The following is a 23,445-nucleotide window of genomic DNA, read 5'->3' as shown; positions in this document are numbered from 1 at the left end:
TCAGGGGGAGAAAGACAGATTTCTACCTTGTCAGCTCGGTTATTCAAACTTACAACCTTTCGGTTACTAGTCCAACGCTCTAACCACTAGGCTACGCTGCCGCCCCAGTGGAAAGGAATAATTAACTACATCTCTACTCCTCAACCAGTATTCTGCAAGAGCACAGACACAAGGGACAACAGACACACCGGTCTCTACATTGCAGATGAGCTATTATCAATGACCTTGGACCACAGAAGGTATTTGCACTGGTGACCGCCAATGCTGTGAACATGAAGGCTGCTTGGTCTAATGTGGAGGAGACCTACCCTCACAGCACACCCATTGGCTGTGCTGCTCATGCATTGAACCTGCTCCTCAAGGACATCATGGCACTGAAAACAATGGATACACTCTACAAGTGAGCCAAGGAAATTGTTAGGTATGTGAAGGGTCATCAAGTTATGGCAGTAATCTATCTTACCAAGCAAAGTGAGAAGAATAAGCGCACCACATTGAAGCTGCCCAGCAACACCTGTTGGGGTGGTGTTGTCGTCATGTTTGATAGTCTCCTGGAGGGGAAGGAGTCTCTCCAAGAAATGCCCATATCACAGTCTGCTGATATGGACAGCCCCATCAAGAGGATCCTCCTGGATGATGTATTTTGGGAGAGAGTGGTAAGCAGCCTGAAACTCCTGAAACCTATAACACTAGCCATTGCACGGATTGAGGTAGACAATGCCATCCTGTCTGATGTTCAGACTGTCTTATGTGCCATCCTGTCTGATTTCAGAGAATAAACCTGTACTGCCCTGCCCACTTCACTGTTGCTCTAAGCAGAGGAAACTGCAGTTCTGAAATACATCAAAAAGCGTGGAGACTTCTGCCTGAAGCCCAGCCACGCCGCAGCGTACATGTTGGACCCCAAATATGCTGGCAAGAGCATTCTGTCTAGTGCAGAGATCAACAAGGCCTATGGTGTCATCACTACAGTGTCTCGCCACATTGGCTTGGAAGAGGGCAAGGTTCTTGGCAGTCTGGCGAAGTACACATCCTAGCAAGTGCTTTGGGATGGAGATGCAATATGGCAGTCGTGTCAACATATACACTTGAAGTCAGAAGTTTACATAGTTTACAAATGCATTTAAACTCTGCTTTTCACAATTCCTGACATCTAAGCCTTGTAAAAATTCACTATTTTCGGTCAGTTAGGATCACCACTTTTATTTTAAGAATGTGAAATGTCAGAATAATAGTTGTGATTTAGTTCAGCTTTTATTTCTTTCATCACATTCCCAGTGGGTCAGAAGTTTACATACACTCAATTAGAATTTGGTAGCATTGCCTTTTAAATTGTTTAACTTGGGTCAAATGTTTTGGGTAGCCTTCCACAAGCTTCCCACAATAAGTTGGGTGAATATTGGCCCATTCCTCCTGACAGCTGGTGTAACTGAGTCAGGTTTCTAGGCCTCCTTGCTCGCACACGCTTTTTCAGTTCTGCTACCAAATTTTCTTTAGGATTGATGTCAGGGCTTTGTGATGGCCACTCCAATACCTTGACTTTGTCCTTAAGCCATTTTGCCACAACTTTGGAAGTATGCTTTGGGTCATTGTCAATTTGGAAGACCCATTTGCAACCAAGTGTTAACTTCCTGACTGATTTCTTGAGATGTTGCTTCAATATATCCACATAATTTTCCTCATGTCATCCATTTTGTGAAGTCCTGCAGCAAAGCACCCCCACAGCATGATGCTGCCACCCCTGTGCTTCACGGTTGGGATGGTGTTCTTCGGCTTGTAAGCCTCCCCTTTTTTCCTCAACATAACGATGGTCATTATGGCCAAACAGTTTTATTTTTGTTTTATCTCTCCAAAAAGTACAATCTTTGTCCCCATGTGCAGTTGCAAACCGTAGTCTGGCTTTTTTATGGCTGTTTTGGAGCAGTGGCTTCTTCCTTGCTGAGCTGCCTTTCAGGTTATGTCGATATAGGACTTGTACGTACCAAAGTACGTTCATCTCTCGGAGACCGAATGAGTCTCCTTCCTGAGCGGTAGGATGGCTGCGTGGTCCCATGGTGTTTATTCTTACGTACTATTGTTTGTACAGATGAATGAGCTACCTTCAGGCATTTGGAAATTGCTCCCAAGGATGAACCAGACTTGTGGAGGTCTACAATTCTTTGAGGTCTTGGCAGATTTCTTTTGATTTTCCCATGATGTCAAGCAAAGAGGCACTGAGTTTGAAGGTAGGCCTTGCAATACATCCACAGGTACACCTCCAATTGACTCAAATGTCAGCCTATCAGAAGCTTCTAAAGCCATTACATAATTTTATGGAATTTTCCAAGCTGTTTAAAGGCACAGTCAACTCAGTGTATGTAAACTTCTGACCCACTGGAATTGTGATAGATTATTTGACTGTCTGTAAACAATTGTTGGAAGAATGACGTGTCGTGCACAAAGTAGATGTCCTAACCGACTTGCCAAAACAAAAGTTTATTAACAAGAAATTAGCGGAGTGGTTGAAAAATGAGTTTTAATGATTCCAACCTATGTAATCTTCCGACTTCAACTGTATCTCATCAGCCACCTGGTGAGGCTCTTTTCCCCCATCATCCTCCAAATCCTACCAACATCAGCCGCCTCAGAGGGCAACTGGTCCTAGTTTGCGAACACACACACCAAAGCATGCAACAGGCTGACCAATACAAGTGTTGGAAAATTGGTGGCCATCCGGGCAAATTTGAGGCTTTTTGAGCCTGACAACGAGCCATCCTCAACAAGGTTGGAAAGTGACGGTGAAGATGAGGCCTCAGTCTGATGTTCAAGAGCTTGACATTGAGGAGGTCAAGCATTTCGCTACACTCGCATTAACATCTGCTAACCATGTGTATGTGACAAATAACATTTGATTTGATTTGGGAGAAGACATGGAACCCTGAGAGGAAGACAACCAAAGCTTTAGTTTCTAGACTATAATTTTACAGATGTATGTTGAAAACATTTTGGGGGGAGATACGATTGATCATTCAATATTTCCTTTTGTTTTTCAGTGAAATCATCCCATGTGAAGAGTCAACTCATTTAAAGTTCAATTTGTAACTAAATGTTTTTTACATTTCTATTGGATGGATTTAATAAGTTGCAATTATTTAATTATGAGAAGGTTTATGTTTCTGTCTCTATGGTAAATATATCCAATGAAAAAACAATTTAAATGGTATTAATATTTCCCATATTCCCGTTAATTCCTATGGAAAGTTTCCACCTCCTGAATATTCCCCAAAATGTGCAACCCAACACAGCCCTGAAAAGGCCTATGCATTTATGATGACATGCCTGGATTATATTTGCACTGTTTACAAAACAATGCAGCATGATCAGTCATTGAATGGCTATCACACAATAGGCATCATGTATTTTGGGGCATGCTGGCGTGGTGATCAGTCTGTCCTGGTCCCAGAACTGTTTGGGATCTGTTTTGTGCTCTTGTTGTAGCAATGACCATAGGAGTTGGCAAGACAACACAAACTGATCTGGGACCGGGCTACTAGACCTTTCAATCTACAAGTGCTCCAATTGATTTCCCCCCATATGTCGTGTTCCCACAGACATTGGAGGTGAATAGGAGACTGAACTGTTGCACTGAGGTCCTGCTGGAGAGTTGGGATCAGCTGGAGGATATTGGCTCTCACAAGGATGGTCTCCTTTATGGGGTCCCTGTCAGCATCAAGGACAATATTGGATATAAGGTGTTGATTAGGTGTCACTTCAGTGTCTTTCATTAATTGTTATTTTTTCCCTGTAAATATAGCTGGGGTTTCCTAGTCAGATTAAGCCTAGTCCTGGACCAATGCACTTTCAATAGAGATTCTCCATTGAGCGTGCTTGTTAGCCCAGGACATTGGCTTAATCTGTGTACAGAAAAGCACCCCCATAGTAGGCCTGTGCCTTTGTTTGTGAACTTCAAGTTGAGTCTCTCGTGACACAGGCCATACCAGTAACATGGTTCTGGGTTCAGAGATGTTCATGTCTACTGAAATAGTTTTAAAAATGTTTTTTTATTGTGAATTATTTAAAAAAAATAAATAATAATAATCTTCCTGTTTTTGTATTTAGGGTCATGACTCTACGTGTGGCGTGATCTGTAAGTTGGACCTTCCTGCCACAGGGGACAGTGTGCTGGTTGAAGTGCTGAAGAGACAAGGTGCCATTCCCTTCGTCAAGACCAACGTACCCCAAAGCCTGCTAAGGTGAATAGTTGTTTTAGACTTGCAAATGCAACAAATGAGATTCAGAATATAATTTGTCTACCATATACAATGTCAACTGATGAATTAACAGAATACACTAGCGATACATTGACATAGATGGGGTAACAATGGCTTTAATGTGCCACACACTACATTAGGTGATGTAATTTAGTGCAAGAGCTATGACTTGAGCAATGTCATTGAGGAGTTTGTGAAGACAATCATCAAAGTCCAATGACCAGACTAGTCCGCACCCAGAGTAAAGCTGATTGGTCACCCCGTGACTAATGTTCTTAGCAATCAGTGCTTTCACCCACGTCTCTGTCTTGTCCCCATGTCCAGCTACGACTGCGGTAATCCCATCTACGGTCTGACTCTGAATCCCCATAACCCTCAAAAGACGCCCGGGGGTTCATCGGGCGGGGAGGGAGCGCTGATCGGAGGAGGGGGCTCGGTCCTGGGCATGGGCTCTGACATTGGGGGCAGCATACGCATCCCTTCATCCTTCTGTGGGATCTGTGGCTTTAAACCCACGGCCAACAGGCTAAGGTGGGTGGATGAGGGGGGGGGTGCTTGCATGTGTGTGTACGTTAGTGGGTCTGTCAGTGTGTCTTGTTGACAACCTGTGAGGAATTCAGTAATATTTTACAATGTTCCTAACCTTGAGCACAGTTCAAGAACGATTGCATCACAAGACGTTTATTTCCTCTGTAAAAGCATAGTTGAGTGTGTGAGTGTAGCTGGTGCATCAAAGTCAGGTGCAGAGATGAGTGGACAAAGCACTTTACTAAGGCAATCATTTGCAAAGAACGTAACTGCGCCACAAAACAAAATGCCCAACGAACAAGTGAGGCAGCACAAAGTACAGGCTGCCACAAAGCACAGGTAAATAAAATAAACCCGGCGCAAACCAGCCGGAAGCGTGCACCAACCTCAACAATAAACAATTACACACACAGACATGGGTGGGAACAGAGGGTTAAATCAAATCAAATCAAATCAAATCAAATAATGACATGTAATGAGGGAATGATGACCAGGGGTGTGGGAAAACAAGACGACAAAAATGGAAAATGAAAGGTGGATCGGCGATGGCTAGAAGACCGGTGACGTCGACCGCTGAACGCCGCCTGAACAAGGACCGACTTCGGCGGAAGTCGTGACCGTGTGTGTGAGTTATTGACCTGATGGGCTTGGTTAGATATTGACTTTTTTTTTTTTTTTTTTTCAGTTCGCGAGGTGCTTCCTCCTGTAGCCGGGGCCAAAAGTCAGGTAAGGCTCAAACGTACAACTTTCCACCCTGCACATGTATAGCTAAATAAATTGATGAATGTTTTCTTGACCCCCTCCATCATAACGCCTACATACATAGAGAAAATAGGGAGCAGAGCTCTTCTGTGGAAAAAAAAATGTATAAATCGTATCAAAAGGATGCTCATTACATACAGTAACTTTGGGATAGTAACGACATAGTAACAGATGTTATTGTTACCTTTTTAACAACTGACTCGCCACTGTCAAGATGACACCAATTGTTTGTGTTCTTGTTCCAGTGCTGTCGTCCTTTGGGCCCATGGCAAGGGACGTGGATGGCCTGGCTCTCTGTATGCAAGCTCTGCTCTGTGACCACATGTTCAGACTGGACCCTACTGTTCCCCCAATCCCATTCAACCAACAGGTGGGATATCTCTCTGTCATAGGGAGTAGGGTGATGTTGCCCCTAGACGCTGATCTTGAGTCAATTTAATTTTTTTTGTGGGAGTTGAAGCTGATCCTAGATCTGTACATAAAGGAAAATTCATCCTGGAGCTTTTCGTAGGATACATATCATTGTTCAATGGATATCCCTGAAGACAAACAAATGATATTATTATATTTAGTGATGGGCACCCTTTTGTAAAATCTAATCATATCAGTTGCAATTGTTTTATTATAACATATCAATGCATATTGATTTTACACAAAACATTGCAGCTGTCTGAATGTTCACTTTTTGTTTTTACTTCCATGGATCTGTGAAGTCGAGACAGCTGCTTGTTGATGTTCTGGTCTGAATGTTCAGTTTGTTTTTACTTCCACGGATCTGTGAAGTCGAGACCGCTGCTTGTTGATGTTCTGGTCTGAATGTTCTAGGCGCTTAACCTACTCAACCAGTTTGAGTACAATTGAGAAGCCCATGAACTGTTGCTGGATCATCAGCAGGCAATTTAAGTAGGATTATGATAAGTTGACAGCCCGTGAGGTTTGCTGAGAGGGTTTTGTGCATGCAGGAACAGTCACGTATGCTTTTTTTTTTTACATAATAGTGTAGGTTGACAAGAAGAATAAACCAATATTACAATATGCCTTGCACTTATCGATATCAAACAATAGTGTCCATATCAAATTATCAATATTGGATGCCAATATCCATTATAAGGTACATTATGCAGAAATGACCTATACACAACCCCCCCCCCTGGCAATCTACATTCTTCTAGGTATCAATACTGTGTTCTTCCTCTGTTCTCCAGGTATACCAGCATTCCAAGCCCCTGAGGATCGGGTACTATGAGAATGACGGCTATGCCATGCCCTCTCCAAGCATGGGCCGAGCCCTGAGGGAGACCAAGGCGTTGTTGGAGAGCGCAGGGCACACGGTGAGTAACCCCCAGCTCCAGACTGATCTACTTTGCCTTCAAAAAGTATTCACACCCCTTGACTTTTTCCACATTTTGTGTTAGACTGAATTTAAAATGGATTAAATTAAGATTTTGTGTCACTGGCCTACACACAATACCCTATAATGACAAAGTGGAATTATGTTTTCAGAAATGTTAACAAATTGTATTAAAAATGAAAAGCTGAAATGTCTTGCGTCAATAAGTATTCAACAACCTAGTTATGGAAAGCCTGCGATTCAGGAGTAAACATGTGACTTGTTAAGCACAAGTTATATCGACTCGCTCGGTGTACTCTTAAGTGTTTTACATTATTTGTGAATGACTACCTCATCTCTGTACCCCACACATATAATTATCCGTAAGGTCCCTCAATCAAGCAGTGAATTTCAAACAAAGATTCTATGGCATTATAATGACAGAACTACGTGAGTTTGTATTTTGAATTTTGTGGTCGCACATTGAGATTCGTGGTTGCAAGTACGATTTGCAAGTGTAATTTATTTTGCATGTTTGTATAATGATGTGTGCAAGATTTAAGTGGTCGCTAACTTGTAACTTGACATTTGAACACATTCAATAAGATTTGCATTATTACAAGTCCATTTCCAACTATGAATATACTGCTGGGAATCAAACATGTTCTTGCAGAAGAGGAGAGGGCCTAGAACCGAGACCTGAGGGGACACCAGTAGTGTGATCCGTGTCTGCACCACGTACTCCTCTCCACATCATCTGGTAGGAGTGGCCTGCCAGGTGGGATGCAATCCAAGAGTGTGCAGAGCCTGAGACGCCCAGCCCTGAGAGGGTGGAGAGGACGATCTTGTGGTTCACTGCGTCGAAAGCAGCGGATAGATCTAGGAGGATGAGAACAGAGGGGAGAGAGTCAGCTTTGGCAGTGCGGAGAGCCTCTTGTGTCACAAAGAAGAGCAATCTCATTTGAGTAACCTGTCTTGAAGCCCGAGTGGTTAGGGTCAAGAAGATTGTTCTGAGAGATAATGAGGAAGTTGATAAGAGACAGCATCCTCAAGTGTTTTGGAAAGAAAATAAAGAAGGGATACAGGTCTATAGTTTTGGATGTCTGATGAGTCAAGTGTTGGGTTCTTGAGGAGGGGAGCAACTCGGGACATGCAACGAATTGATGAGGGAAGTGAGGAATGGGCGAAGGTCTCCGAAGAGGGGATGGGGTCGAGTGGGCAGGTTGTGGGGCAGCCAGACCTCACTAGTCGCAAAATTGAATCTGGCGAAATAGAGGGGAGAAAGAGGTTCAAGGTGTATGGTAGTTCTGTGTGAGTGAGACCAGTGGACTCAATAGGCTGAGTGAATGAGTAGTGGATGTTGTCAACCTTTTTTTTTCAGTGGTTGACAAAGTGTGTAGTGTTGGGTTCGAGACCTGCTCCCTGCTTGTTTCATTACATTATTATTTGAAATTCCATACATTTTGAAGGATACAAAGTCAAATATATTACAAAAATCTATACATCCTTAAAACATGGAACACTAAACATCACTAACAGGCAAACAAACACATACAGTGCCTTGCGAAAGTATTCGTCCCCCTTGAACTTTGCGAACTTTTGCCACATTTCAGGCTTCAAACATAAAGATATAACTATATTTTTTTGTGAAGAATCAACAAGTGGGACACAATCATGAAGTGGAACGACATTTATTGGATATTTCAAACTTTTTTAACAAATCAAAAACTGAAAAATTGGGTGTGCAAAATTATTCAGCCCCCTTAAGTTAATACTTTGTAGCGCCACCTTTTGCTGCGATTACAGCTGTAAGTCGCTTGGGGTATGTCTATCAGTTTTGCACATCAAGAAATGTTTCCCCATTCCTCCTTGCAAAACAAAACAGCTCGAGCTCAGTGAGGTTGGATGGAGAGCATTTGTGAACAGCAGTTATCAGTTCTTTCCACAGATTCTCGATTGGATTCAGGTCTGGACTTTGACTTGGCCATTCTAACACCTGGATATGTTTATTTTTGAACCATTCCATTGTAGATTTTGCTTTATGTTTTGGATCATTGTCTTGTTGGAAGACAAATCTCCATCCCAGTCTCAGGTCTTTTGCAGACTCCATCAGGTTTTCTTCCAGAATGGTCCTGTATTTGGCTCCATCCATCTTCCCATCAATTTTAACCATCTTCCCTGTCCCTGCTGAAGAAAAGCAGGCCCAAACCATGATGCTGCCACCACCATGTTTGACAGTGGGGATGGTGTGTTCAGGGTGATGAGCTGTGTTGCTTTTATGCCAAACATAACGTTTTGCATTGTTGCCAAAAAGTTCAATTTTGGTTTCATCTGACCAGAGCACCTTCTTCCACATGTTTGGTGTGTCTCCCAGGTGGCTTGTGGCAAACTTTAAACAAAACTTTTTATGGATATCTTTAAGAAATGGCTTTCTTCTTGCCACTCTTCCATAAAGGCCAGATTTGTGCAATATACGACTGATTGTTGTCCTATGGACAGAGTCTCCCACCTCAGCTGTAGATCTCTGCAGTTCATCCAGAGTGATCATGGGCCTCTTGGCTGCATCTCTGATCAGTCTTCTCCTTGTATGAGCTGAAAGTTTAGAGGGACGACCAGGTCTTGGTAGATTTGCAGTGGTCTGATACTCCTTCCATTTCAATATTATCGCTTGCACAGTGCTCCTTGGGATGTTTAAAGCTTGGGAAATTTTTTTGTATCCAAATCCGGCTTTAAACTTCTTCACAACAGTATCTCGGACCTGCCTGGTGTGTTCCTTGTTCTTCATGATGCTCTCTGCGCTTTTAACGGACCTCTGAGACTATCACAGTGCAGGTGCATTTATACGGAGACTTGATTACACACAGGTGGATTGTATTTATCATCATTAGTCATTTAGGTCAACATTGGATCATTCAGAGATCCTCACTGAACTTCTGGAGAGAGTTTGCTGCACTGAAAGTAAAGGGGCTGAATAATTTTGCACGCCCAATTTTTCAGTTTTTGATTTGTTAAAAAGTTTGAAATATCCAATAAATGTCGTTCCACTTCATGATTATGTCCCACTTGTTGTTGATTCTTCACAAAAAAATACAGTTTTATATCTTTGTTTGAAGCCTGAAATGTGGCAAAAGGTTGCAAAGTTCAAGGGGGCCGAATACTTTCGCAAGGCACTGTACAGGGTTTTTACGTTCAAAGAAATTTGAAAAGCTTAAGAGGGTCCATTGATTTCAATAACTTATTCTTACAGAGCATACTATTCAATCTGGTAAAGTAATTATTTAAGGCTACCTTAAAAAATATAGAATAAGAAGTTGTTTTCCTTAAAAAATACAGGTCAAATCAAATTTTTACTTGTGAATCTTTCTACAAATCTCTTGGTAACGTGACAACAGTGACGGAACTCAGAGTGCGTGCAGATAAAAATTATTCAAGTATCTTTTATTCACAGCAGAATATTCATAGTCTTAAATGGACTTGTAATAATTCTTAAATTAAATTATGCTTGCAAGTCTTATTGAATGTGTTCAATTAAATGCAACAAATCTTTCACTCATCGTGATAAAGGTTTGCGAAATTTAAAATACATATTTGGGAGTTGTACATGCAACCACTAATCTCAATGTGCGACCACGAAACTCAAAATACAAACTCGCGTAGTTCTGTCATTTTTATAATCCCATACAATTCAACCACTAAGACCAGGAAGCTTTTCCAATGCCTCACAAAGAAGGGTACCTGTTGGTTAAAAAAAGCAGACATTGAATATCCCCTTTGAGCATGGTGAAGTTATTAATTCCACTTTGGATGGTGTATCAATACACCCAGTCACTACAAAGATACAGACAACCTCCTTAACTTAGTTGCCGGAGAGTAAGGAAACCGCTCAGGGAGTTCACCATGAGGCCAATGGTGACTTTAAAACAGTTACAGAGTTTAATGGCTGTGATAGGAGGAAAACTGAGGATGGATCAACATCATAGTTACTCCACAATACATGTACTAACCTAAGTGACAGAGTGAGAAGAAGGAAGTCTGTACAGAATAAAAAATATTCCAAAATATGTGTCCTGTTTGCAATAAGGCTCTAAAAGTAAAACTGCCCTCCCAAAAAATATGGCAAAGAAATGAACTTTATGTCCTGAATACAAGGCATTATGTTTGGGAGGAAATCTGACATGTGATTCTGACATGTGAATACTTATGTACATTTGCTAACATTTCTAAGAACATGTTTTCACTTTGTCATTTGAAATCAGTTCAATACATTTTGAATTCGGGCTGTAACACAGCATAATGTGGAATAAGTTGAGGGGTATGAATATTTTCTGAAGGCACTACATGACCAGAGCTTGGTTGAACACTTATTTATCAGAGACAGATTTACTTGGACTGCCGAATAACAAACAAAATAATGTGGATGTTAATTCCTTTACAGGTCGGTCCAAGACTGTATTGATATTAAATTGTATTACTCTCTCATCTCACTCTCTGTAGTTGGTTCCCTTCAGTCTCCCCAGGCTGAGCTATGCCATGCATGAGCTGGTTCTCAGGGGTTTCTCAGGCGATGGATGCGCTACCATGCTCAGCAACCTGTGAGTCATTCAAATCACTCTGGATTGTGTTCAGCTGGGCACACCATAGAAAAACATTTTGAAATGCGAAGCGACAATGAGTATTTCTTTTTGGAGTCAATGTAGTCCCTCCCTGTTTCAGTCCGTTTTCTTCCGTTTAGTTCCTAATGAACACAACCCTGGTAATCCCAATGAGTTAAACCAGAACATCCCTGGGAGAGAAATGAACTATCCAGTATTCACACTAAAATGATAAAAAGTAACTTTGTTGTTTGGTGTTATTGTAGGAAAGGAGGGCCTGTCGACCCGTCTCTGCGGGTTCAGATTATTCCGTACGGTTTACCTCGCACTGTGAAGAAAATTCTATCCATTCTGATCAAGCCCATAGTGAGTGCTCTCCAAGTCTGCAGCATACAGAGAGGGAGGTTAAAACTGTATTGTGATGTATATCAGACTGCTAATGTTATATTTGGCTGATACTTCTGTTTGTCAATGGTCTTATTTTTTTCCCTTCAGTTTCCTCGTATAGGTGCCTCTATGGAAAGCCTGTGTGGAGCTAGGTAAGAATAACCTATGTCTATTCTTCCTATTGGATTCATATAATTATAATACCTAACATCTGATTTGGACCATAATTCTTATGGTCCCTGGGTGTCAAAAGCCACCCAGGGACCCCTCACACCCAATGCCAAATCCACCCCAGGGAATAATTTAAATAGGATGAAGAAGCAATAGTCCAAGCCGCAGCTCCATACTACTTGTCAGACATAGATAACAGATACTGTATATTGGTTGTTGGGTTGGTAGGCATGAGGTTTGGGGGGCATCCGTGGGTGGCTTTTAATAATTTGTGACTCGTTTCAGGAAACTAGGCGTATGTCACAGGTCACTACTTCACAGGAGTAGCATTTGAACTTAAACATTTTTTTAAATCAATTAATTTTTGGGGAGAAATGCCTTCTGGAACATTTGAACTTTCTTGTGCCTTAATAACAAACGTGTGTTCCATCTGTAAATACGAATAAAATTGTTAAATTACGAGCCTAGTAGGTTTAGCCACTGAAAAAGACAGTAACCTTCCTTCTAGACTTGATTGGCTGATAATGGATGGGCTGGACATGCCCAGAGATGAGTTTGGATTGGTCTGCTGTTAGACCAGATCATCTGAAGAAATTGACCATGTAATTATCAAACTTACATATATTGGTAGTAGAAAGGAAACAGACTCTTTGTTTAAGTATTAAAATTCTCCTTTAGTAATACAATTGCAGGCGGAAGTTGGTACAGAGTACAGTATATGATCGCTCTCCCCAGGTTCTGCGAGGTGTCTAAGATATCCTGCAGCTTATATGCTGTAGGTATAGGTTCATAACAAGGTGATATTTCACATCAGATAAGTCTAAGCATCTTCTGCCAGGTGGAGGTTTCCATCAGGCCTGCGGTGGCCTTGTGTTCTCAGAAACCCAGTCGTATTTTCAGAACCTCAGTCACGGTGGGACCCAGACAGGAGAAGTATGAGTGTAAGGCAGTTTCCACCTTCTGATAGTGTCTGCAGGCCATATCACTCCAAACAGGTGTTAACACACATACAGAGGTCTCCTGAGAGGAGACCTTAGTTTATCATCGCATAAATTATTAACCCTTTAAAAGGTATGTGGCCTTGGTTTAACCCCTTCACTGCCATGTAGATTGCTTTTGTCTATAGCGTGAGCTGTACAGTATGTGTTTGCAGTCCTTTCTACCATGCCGTTTTTGAAACTACAAAAGTGTTGCTACTTGATGCCATGAATTTAGCAGGCGCTTTTGAAAGATCTGTGGGAAAAGCTACTTTCTGCACATGCCAATGTAGCTACAAATAAAACAGAGTTAAATGGTTCCAGTCTGCCGTGAAGCGTTCATCTATGTATACGGGTAAGAGTCTTAGCAACATTTTTCAGATGTAAGTTTCTAATTGTCTCAATCGTTTTTTATTGCAATGAATGAATTGTATTTTTGTGTCAAATTGGCAACCAGTCCCTGAAGGGATTAATTGATGCAAACAAACATTACAATAATTCAGAGAATTCTTCTTCCGGTGTTCTCTGCAGTGCGCTTTGCATAAAGGGTGAAAAAAAATCAAATGTAAAAATCAATACACGGTTATCCAAACAATAATTATCTCCTTAGAGCAAGTTAAAGCGTACTGTTAACTAGCTAACATTAGCTTCTGGCTCGCTAGCTAATGTTACGTGCATGATCTGTGTAGTAATATTATTCAAATCAGAAATCCATTTGCATTGCTAGTTATAGCCTAATGTTTGCTAGCTAACATTGAACCTAGCTTGTAATCTTTAGCTACCTGAAGATTCATACTATAGCTATGACAAATCTAATTTATTTGGTCACATACACATGGTTAGCAGATGTTAATGCGAGTGTAGCGAAATGCTTGTGCTTCTAGTTCCGACAATGCAGTAATATCTAACAAATTCACAACTACCTCATACACACATGTAAGGGATGAATATGTACATATAATATATGCATGAGCAGCATAGGCAAGATGCAGTAGATGGTAAAGAGCAGTATATACAGTTGAAGTCAGAAGTTTACATACACTTAGGTTGGAGTCATTAAAATTTGTTTTTAAACCACTCTGCACATTTCTTGTTAACAAACTATAGTTTTGGCAAGTCTGTGTGCGTGACATGTAATTTTTCCAAAAATTGTTTGCAGACAGATTATTTCACTTATAATTCACTATCAAAATTCCAGTGGGTCAGAAGTTTACATACACCAAGTTCACTGTGCCTTTAAACAGCTTGGACAATTCCAGAAAATAATGTCATGGCTTTGGAAGCTTCTGATAGGAAAATTGACATTTGAGCCAATTGGAGGTGTACCTGTGGATGTATTTCAAGGCCTACCTTTGAACTCAGTGTCTCTTTTCTTGACATCATGGGAAAATCAAAAATCAGTCAAGACCTCAGACTTTTTTTTTCGACCTCCACAAGTCTGGTTCATCCTTGTGAGCAATTTACAAATGCCTGAAGGTACCACATTCATCTGTACTAACAATAGTACACAAGTATAAACTCCATGAGAACACGCAGCCATCATACCGCTCAGGAAGGAGATGCGTTTGGTCTCCTAGAGATTAACGTACTTTGGTGCAAAAATTGCAAATCAATCCCAGAACAGCAAATGACCATGTGAAGATGCTGGAGGAAACCGGTACAAAAGTATCTATATCCACTGTTAAACGAGTCCTATATCAACAAAACCTGAAAGGCCACTCGGCAAGGAAGATGCCACTGCTCCAAAACTACCATTTAAAAAAATCCTGACTACGGTTTGCAACTGTGCATGGGGACAAAGATTGTACTTTTTGGAAAAATGTCCTCTGGTCTGATGAAACAAAAATGGAACTGTTTGGCCATAATGACCATCGTTATGTTTGGAGGAAAAAGGGAGATGCTTGCAAGCCGAAGAACACCATCCCAACCATGAAGCACGGGGGTGTCAGCATCATGTTGTGGGGGTGCTTTGCTGTATGAGGGACGGGTGCACTTCACAAAATAGATGGTATCATGAGGTAGGAAAATTGTGGCTATATTTAAGCAACATCTCAAGACATGAGTCAGGAAGTTTAACCTCGGTCACAAATGGGTCTTCCAAATCGACAATGACCCCAAGCATACTTCTAAAGTTGTGGCGAAATGGCTTAAGAACAACAAGGTCAAGGTATTGGAGTGGCCATCACAAATCCCTGACTGGGCTGAACTGAAAAAGAGTGCGCAAGCAAGGAGGCCTACAAACTTGACTCGGTTTCACCAGCTTTATCAGGAGGAATGGGCCAAAATTCACCCAACTTATTGTGGGAAGCTTGAGGAAGGCTACCCAGCACATTTGACCCAAGTTAAACAATTTAAAGGCAATGCTACCGAATACTAATTGATTGTATGTGAACTTCTGACCCAATGGGAATGTGATGAAAGGGGTAAATGTTAGGAATTGTGGAAAACTGAGTTTAAATGTATTTGGCTAAGGTGTATGTAAACTTCTGACTTCAACTGTACATATGAGATGAGTAATGTAAACTCATCCAAAAAAAGAAACGTCCTTTTTTCAGGACCCTGTCTTTCAAATATAATTTGTAAAAATCAAATTAACTTCACAGATCTTCATTGTAAAGGGTTTAAACACTGTTTCCATTGCTTATTCAATGAACCATAAACAATTAATGAACATGCACCTGTGGAATGGTTGCTAAGACACTAACAGCTTAGACGGTAGGCAATTAAGGTCACAGTTATGAATTTAGGACACTAAAGAGGTCTTTCTACTCACTCTGAAAAACACCAAATTAAAGATTCCCAGGTTCCCTGCTCATCTGCGTGAACGTGCATTTGGCATGCTGCAAGGAGGCATGAGGATTGCAGATGTGGCCAGGGCAATAAATTGCAATGTCTGTACTTTTGAGATGCCTAATACTGCGCTACAGGGAGATGGGACAGACAGCTGATCGTCCTTGCAGTGACAGACCACGTAACAAGACCTGCACAGGATCGGTACATCCAAACATCACACCTGCGGGACAGGTACAGGAGGGCAACAACTGCCCGAGTTACACCAGGAACGCACCATCCCTCCATCAGTGCTCAGACTGTCGGCAATAGGCTAAAAGAGGCTAGATTGTGGACTTGTAGGCCTGTTGTAAGGCCTCACCAGACATCACTGGCAACAACGTTTCCTATGGGCAAAAATCCACCATTGTTGGATCGGGGGGTGAGGGCTTGGGCCATTCCCCCCCAGAAATGTCCAGGAACTTACAGGTGCCTTGGTGGAAGAGTGGGGTAACGTCTCACAGCAAGAACTGGCAAATCTGGTGCAGTCCATGAGGAGGAGATGCACTGCTGTACCTAATGCAGCTGCTTCCATTTCTGTTAGTCACATGTCTCAGTTGTTGAATCTTGTTATGTTCATACAAATATTTACACGTTAAGTTTGCTGAAAATAAAAGCAGTTGACAGTGAGCGGACATTCCTTTTTTTGCTGAGTTTATGACATGTAAACATGATTAAAGTGGTGTTATTTAAAGTGACTAATGATAGGCATAGGCAAGATGCAGTAGATGGTATAGAATAGTACATACATTTGAGATGAGCAATGTAGGATATGTAAACATTATTAAAGTGACGTTATTTAAGGTGACTATTGACTACTGATCTTTAGTCCATTTATTAAATTGGCCAGAGATTTGAGTCTATGTTGACAACAGCCTCTGTTAGTGATGGCTGTTTTAACAGTCTGATTGCCTTGAGATAGAAGCTGTTTTTCAGTCTTTCCGTCCCAGCTTTGATGCACCTGTACTGACCTCTCCTTCTGGATGATAGCGGGGTAAACAGGCAGTGGCTCGGGTGCTTGTTGTACTTTGATCTTCCTGTGACATTGGGTGCTGTAGGTGTCCTGGAGGGCAGGTAGTTTGCCTCCGGTGATGCGTTGTGCAGACCGCACTACCCTCTGGAGAGCCTTGCGGTTGAGGGCGGTGCAGTTGCCATACTAGGTGGTGATACAGTCCGACAGGATGCTTTCGATTGTGCATCTGTAAAAGTTTGTGATTTAGGTGACAAGTTAAATTTCTTCAGCCTCCTTCCTGAGGTTGAAGAGGCGCTGATGCTCCCTCTGCTTTTTCCTGAATTCCACGATCATCTCCTTTGTTTTGTTGTTGATGAGTGAGAGGTTATTTTCCTGACACCACACTCCAAGGGCACTCACCACCTCCTTGTAGGCCGTCTCGTCATCGTTGGTAATCAAGCCTACCACTGTAGTGTTGTCTGCAAACTTGATGATTGAGTTGGAGGCGTGCATGGCCACGCAGTCATGGGTGAACAGGGAGTACAGGAGATGGCTGAGAACACACCCTTGTGGTGCCCCCGTATTGAGCATCAGTGGCGTGGAGATGTTTCCTACTTTCACCACCTGGGGACGGCCCGTCAAAGCCCAGGACCCAGTTGCCCAGTGTCTCGAGCTTAATGACGAGTTTGGAGGGTACTAGGGTGTTAAATGCTGAGCTGTAGTCAATGAATAGCATTCTTAAATAGGTATTCCTCTTGTCCAGATGGGATTGTGCAGTGTGTTGCCGATTGCATTGTCAGTGGACCTATGGGGATGGTAATCCAATTGTAGTGAGTATCTGGTAGGGTGGAGGTGATATGCTCCTTGACTAATCTCTCTCAAATCACTTCTTGATGACAAGTGAGTGCAACAGGGCGATATTCATTTAGTTTAGTTACCTTAGCTTTCTTGGGAACAGGAACAATGGTGGCCATCTTGAAGCATGTGGGGACAACCAACTGGTATATGGATTGATTGAATATATCCATAAACACACCAGCACATGCTCTGAGGACGCGGCTAGGGTTGCCGTCTGTGCGGGCAGCCTTGCGAAGGTTAACACGTTTAAATGTTTTACTCATGTTGGCCACAGAAGAGCCCACAGACTTTGGTAGTGGGCTGTGGCACTGTATTGTCCTCAAAGCGAGCAATGAAGTTGTTTAATTTGTCTGGGAGCAAGACATCGATGTCCGTGACGGGGGTGTTTCTCTTTTTGTAGTCCTTGATTGACTGTAGACCCTGCCACATACGTCTCGTGTTTGAGCTGTTGAATTGTGACTCTACTTTGTCTCTATATTGACGCTTAGCCTGTTTGCCTGCCTTGCGGCGGGAATAGCTGCACTGTTTGTATTCTGTCATGTTTCCAGTCGCCTTTCCATGGTTAAAAGCTGTGGTTCGCTCTTTCAGTTTTGCGCAAATGCTGCCATCGATCCACGGTTTCTGGTTAGGAAATGTTTTAGTCACAGTTGGTATGACCTCTCCAATGCACTTGCTAATAACTTGTTCACCGAGTCAGCTTAGCCTCAGACAACATTGATGTATACCTGGAACATATCCCAGTCCACGTGATTGAAGCGATCCTGAATCGTGGAATCCGATTTGGTCAGACCAGCGTTGGACAGACCTGTGCACAGGTGTTTCCTGTTTTAGTTTGTCTGTAGGCTGGGAGCAACAAAATGGAGTCATGGTCAGATTTGCTGAAGGCAGCGCGGGGGAGGGCTTTGTATGCGTTGCGGAAGTTAGAGTAGCAATGATCCAAAATGCTAGCAGCCTGTGTTCAGCATTCGATATGCTGATAGAATTTAGGAAGTCTCGCTCTCAGGTAAACTTTGTTAAAGTCCCCAGCTACAATAAATGGAGCCTCAGGATGTATGGTTTCCGGTTTACATAGTCAAGTGAAGTTCTTTCAGGGCCGACGAGGTATCTGCTTGGTGGGGATATCCACGGCTGTGACTATAATCAAATAGAATTCTCTTGGTTGATAATGCGGTCGGCATTTGATTGTAAGGAATTCTAGGTCAGATGTACAAAAGGACTTAAGTTCCTGTATGTTGTTGTGATTACACCATGAGTCGTTAATCATAAGGCATTGTCCCCCTCCCTTCTTCTTACTGGAGAGATGTTCGTTTCTGTCGGCGCAATGCATGAAGAAACCGGGTAGCTATCGACTCTGACAACATATCCCGAGTGAGCCATGTTTCCGTGAAACAGAGAATGTTACTGTCTCTAAGGCAACTCATGCCTTAATTTTGTCCATCTGGTTATCTAGAGATTGGACATTGGCGAGTAATATGCTCAGGAGCGGTGGATAGTGTGCTCGCTTTCTGAGTCTGACCAGTAAGCTGCTCCGTCTGCCTCTCCTGTGGCGACCGTGTTTTGTCGGCCTCTGAGAACATCTCATGTCCAGGGTGGAGGTCCGAAACAAAGGATCCGTTTCGGGAAAGACTATTCCTGGTTGTAATGTTGGTAAGTTGTCATCGCTTTTATATCCAATAGTTCTTCCCGGCTGTATGTAATAACACTTAAGATTTCCTGGGCTAACAATGTAAGAAATAATACATAAAATAATGTATAAATAACTGCGTAGTTTCCTAAGGACTTGAAGCAAGGCGGCCATCTCCGCTGGCGCCAATGTTTGTATTAGTAGTAGTAGTATGAGTTCGGGTTATCCTGGTACATTGTTTAGCTTGCTACCTAGCTAGCTACATGTCTGAACAAAAGACTACTTCGGACATATTATTACATGACCCATCAAATTAGCCAGGTGTGTCTGGGGGTGATTATGGCCATCTATTGTATTTCATGAACATGTGTACATGTCTAGACAATAGTGATCTATCCACTTAGCTAGATGTGGCTGGGGGCTGGTTATAGCAATTCCTTCACATGACCCATTAATTTAGACAAGTGTGTGTCTGGTAAGTGTCATCAAATAATAAAATGGTTGTACAACATTTGTTTCTGGACACTTTCTGTAGTTGATATTGCTACCATGCAAGTAACCACTTCAGTATCGTTTACACCTTCTGTATCCTGTGCATGTGAAAAATAAACTTAGATTTTATAGATTTGATAGTGTTTGTTTACCACATGGCCTCAGGTGAATCCTTAAAGAGATGGGTGGGGCTAAGGCTTAAGAGGGTGTGAAAGGTTCTGAATGGGTGTAGACAAAGAAGAGCACTCTGGTATTGTAGGTGTAAAAAAACATTAAAGTTACATTTTCTCAAAAGTGGGGTTACAAGTTTATCAACTTTCAAAGCAGAATGACTTTCCCATTGTTCCTCAACTGTAGTGTATGATATACCATTTTCTAGCTCTGAATCTCTACTTTTTTCCAATGTAAAAAAAAAAACACAATTTAAAATTTGGCCATTTAAAATAAGACCGAATCGAGGCAGTCACATTTTATTGAATTCCCCATTTCTTAGTCAATGGTAGTTATATGTTTGGTTCAAATAAGATGTTGCGTAGTATATTTATTGAAATATTATGTGAATCCTAAAACTTAAACTGGCCAATTTTTGGGTGCAAGAAAATAGCAACAAAATTTCAACAAAAATAAAGTTGCAGAAATGCTAATCTTTTATGTTTTTAACTCCAGAAATGATTTCGTAACAATCTGAGATGGCGTGTGTCATGGCTTGATGGAAAGACACTTAAAAAAAAATATATATATATTTCAATGCCATGGTATGAAATGCAGAATCTTAATGACTCCATCACTTCCTTTTATTTCACCAGCTCTGTGCAAGACCTGTGGAGACAGCATGCGGATGTGGAGGTACTAGACATTTTGAAGTTGTGCCATCTGAGTTTCCTGATGGTCTGAGAGGAGGCACAAATCGTGTCCTGTAAATGTATTTAAATGTCTTCATTCATCTGGTCTCTTGTTGTAATACAGAATGGCATGGATTATTGTATGCCAGTCACTGGCAATGTTATATTGTTCAACTAGGTTGTTGGCCTAAACTTGCAGCATGATAATCAATTTGACAAAAAACCTTTTGAGGGAATGTTGTGTGGAAATCAGTGCGCTGAGGAAAATGTACAGTAGTTCTGTCTGTGTTCCAAGGACTACATGCATGAGGTGATGGCAGAGTGGAGAAGGTGTGAGCTGGACGTGCTGCTCTGTCCCATGATGGGTCCCGCCTACAACCATAATTACCCTGGGAAACTCACCAGTACCCATCTCTCCTCTCTGATCTCTTATCAAATGGAATATAGATTTAACTAGCTCTTTCAAAAAACAATGTTTTATGAAGCTTGTTTTTTGTTGATGCAGTCATGACCATTTTTTAAAATGTAGAATCACCAGTTGGAATTGTTATGAATTCACCTGCTTTATTGAACTATGGGTGGATGTATTATTGACCCAGACACCCCGCCCCACCCCTTCTCTCTCTTCAGGTGCGTTGTCCTACACCATTATGTACAATCTCCTTAACTTCCCTGCTGGTGTGGTCCCTGTCTCCACGGTAACAGCAGAGGACGAGGAGGAACTCAGGCACTACAAGGGCAACTATGGGGACCTCTGGGACAAGCTCTACAGAAAGGTACAGTCAAAGTCACAAACACATTCTTCCTCTTAAAATATTTACAGGATATTTAGCTATTTACAAACTTACCGCCATCCTGACTTGAAGTGGCCATTTTGTCCATGCCAGATGTCACAACCTGTAGCCTAACCGGTGAATCTTAGCCTGTAGTTCCATTGTAACCAGTAGATGGAAGCAGAGGCCTATCCTGGTTGCTGAGTTGGCGTTCAGGCCACTGGGCCCGTATTCAAAAATCATCTCAGAGTAGTGGTGCTGATCTAGGATCAGCCCCTCCTGTCCATATAATTGTATATATTATTCTCTAAAAAGGAAGACTGATCCTATACCAGCACTCCTATAGAAACTGTTTGTGAATACGGTCCCTCGTCGACATGCGTTTGGTTGGGACTGACTGTTTGTGTTTTTACAGGCGGTGACTGGTGGAGAGGGGCTGCCGGTGGCTGTACAGTGTGTGGCCCTGCCCTGGCAGGACGAGCTCTGTCTGCGCTTCATGAGAGAGGTGGAGAGGCTGTTCAGGGAGATGAAGAAATGAGAGAGATGAAGAAATGAGAGAGATGAAGAAATGAGAGAGATGAAGAAATGAGAGAGATGAAGAAATGAGAGAGCGAGAGAGATGAAGAAATGAGAGAGCGAGAGAGATGGATGTACTAAGAGGTAGAAAGATAGAATGGTAAAAAGGACCTGTTCAATCAAGCAGTTAAATTAATCAATATAAGAAAGTCACTGTGTTGAAGTAGTAAAAGTAATAGATAACATTATTCTTATGCTGCAAGGTAACTTGAATAGGGTCCCCTGGCCCAAATAATAGTAAATGTCCTCAGAAAGCAGGTTGGAGGAAGGACTGATCCAAGTGCACTGAGAAACACAAATGACTGTTCCTTGGCTGCTAACAGGTCACCTAACCTCAAATAGGGATACAAATACAAACATTTTCTTACACACAAGAAAATTGGGAAATTCTGTTTTACCTCAGTCGATTAAAAAAAACACACTTATGAAATGACTTGGTACTTTTAAATTATAGTCACCTTATGCACTTATTATTATATAGGGAAATTCATATAAATATATAGTATGTCTGATTTTCATGTCTCAAATTAAAAAACTTTGTTAAATATCCCTCTGTGTAGTGCCATTTGTGTCTGCATGGTTCAGGAATGAGAACATTTGTCATGGATTTCTCCCCTTGAGGTCAAGTGTCTAACAAACGTGACATGCACTGCAATGTAATGCTTTTAGATAGCTGAGATATAATATGGTCACTTATGTACTTCTCAATACATGCTGCAATTTTAATACGGAAGGATTAAATCTGAATGATTGTGTTGACTGTCATTTATTCATCCAATACCATCGATCTTGTCCATTTAGTGGGCTGTGCGAATGAAAACCAGGGCAATAGTAACAGCCTCTGCCACTCTCCTCCTCCAGTCAATCACTAACATTCTGATTCCTTTAATATCTCAGCCAATGTAGCATGAACAGGCACAACAACATTAAGGGGTGGAAGTTGTGTAGCTGGCGTCTTGCTAACAGACACTCTGGAAAATGACGACGCATTCTGTCTCGGTTACTCAGACAATCGTAGTGGAAATGGCGTTTACTGTATATACAGGTAGCTGCCAAAATAAAGGAAATACTTGAGTAAATGAGCGATACAAAGTATATTGAAAGCAGGTGCTTCCAAACAGGTGTGGTTCCTGACTTAATTAAGCAACTAAAACAACCCATCCATGCTTAGGGTCATGTGTAAAAATGCCCATCTCAGTGACTTTGAAAGAGGGGTCTCAAAGGAGCATGGGGGGTATAAGTCTGTCTGTCACCAGGTCCTGTTGAACACTTATGGGAGATTCTGGAGGGGCGCCTGAGGGTTTTCAACCACCAACAAAACACCAAATTATGGAATTTCTCATAGAAGAATGGTGTCGCATCCCTCCAGTAGAGTTACAGACACTTGTAGAATCTATGCCAAGGCGCATTGAAGCTATTCTGGAGGCTCATGGTGGCCCAACGCCCTATTAAGACACTTCCTGTTGGCGTTTCCTTTATTATTATTTGTATATATTTTTATT

At 41.8% G+C, this 23,445-nt stretch overlaps 1 protein-coding gene across 1 annotated transcript in view; it reads left to right on the top strand.

Annotated features, from left to right (window-relative positions):
• LOC112250662 (vitamin D3 hydroxylase-associated protein-like) overlaps positions 1-22,492 on the top strand; it is a 28,602-nt gene extending 6,110 nt beyond the window's left edge. The window contains exons 3-15 of the mRNA XM_042321975.1: positions 3,591-3,731; positions 4,099-4,232; positions 4,575-4,781; positions 5,464-5,504; positions 5,786-5,910; positions 6,746-6,871; positions 11,365-11,462; positions 11,729-11,828; positions 11,958-12,001; positions 20,559-20,598; positions 20,890-20,998; positions 21,225-21,370; positions 21,783-22,492. Coding sequence (XP_042177909.1) covers positions 3,591-3,731; positions 4,099-4,232; positions 4,575-4,781; positions 5,464-5,504; positions 5,786-5,910; positions 6,746-6,871; positions 11,365-11,462; positions 11,729-11,828; positions 11,958-12,001; positions 20,559-20,598; positions 20,890-20,998; positions 21,225-21,370; positions 21,783-21,905 — 1,434 coding nt within the window. The 3' untranslated portion in view covers positions 21,906-22,492. The remainder of the gene's footprint in view (positions 1-3,590; positions 3,732-4,098; positions 4,233-4,574; positions 4,782-5,463; positions 5,505-5,785; positions 5,911-6,745; positions 6,872-11,364; positions 11,463-11,728; positions 11,829-11,957; positions 12,002-20,558; positions 20,599-20,889; positions 20,999-21,224; positions 21,371-21,782) is intronic.
• The last annotated feature ends 953 nt before the right edge of the window (positions 22,493-23,445 follow it).

Source organism: Oncorhynchus tshawytscha, linkage group LG05 (genome assembly GCF_018296145.1).
Source record: "Oncorhynchus tshawytscha isolate Ot180627B linkage group LG05, Otsh_v2.0, whole genome shotgun sequence".
Taxonomy (NCBI): domain Eukaryota; kingdom Metazoa; phylum Chordata; class Actinopteri; order Salmoniformes; family Salmonidae; genus Oncorhynchus; species Oncorhynchus tshawytscha.
Note: the sequence above shows the minus strand (reverse complement) of the source record. Positions and strands in the feature narration are given on the sequence as shown.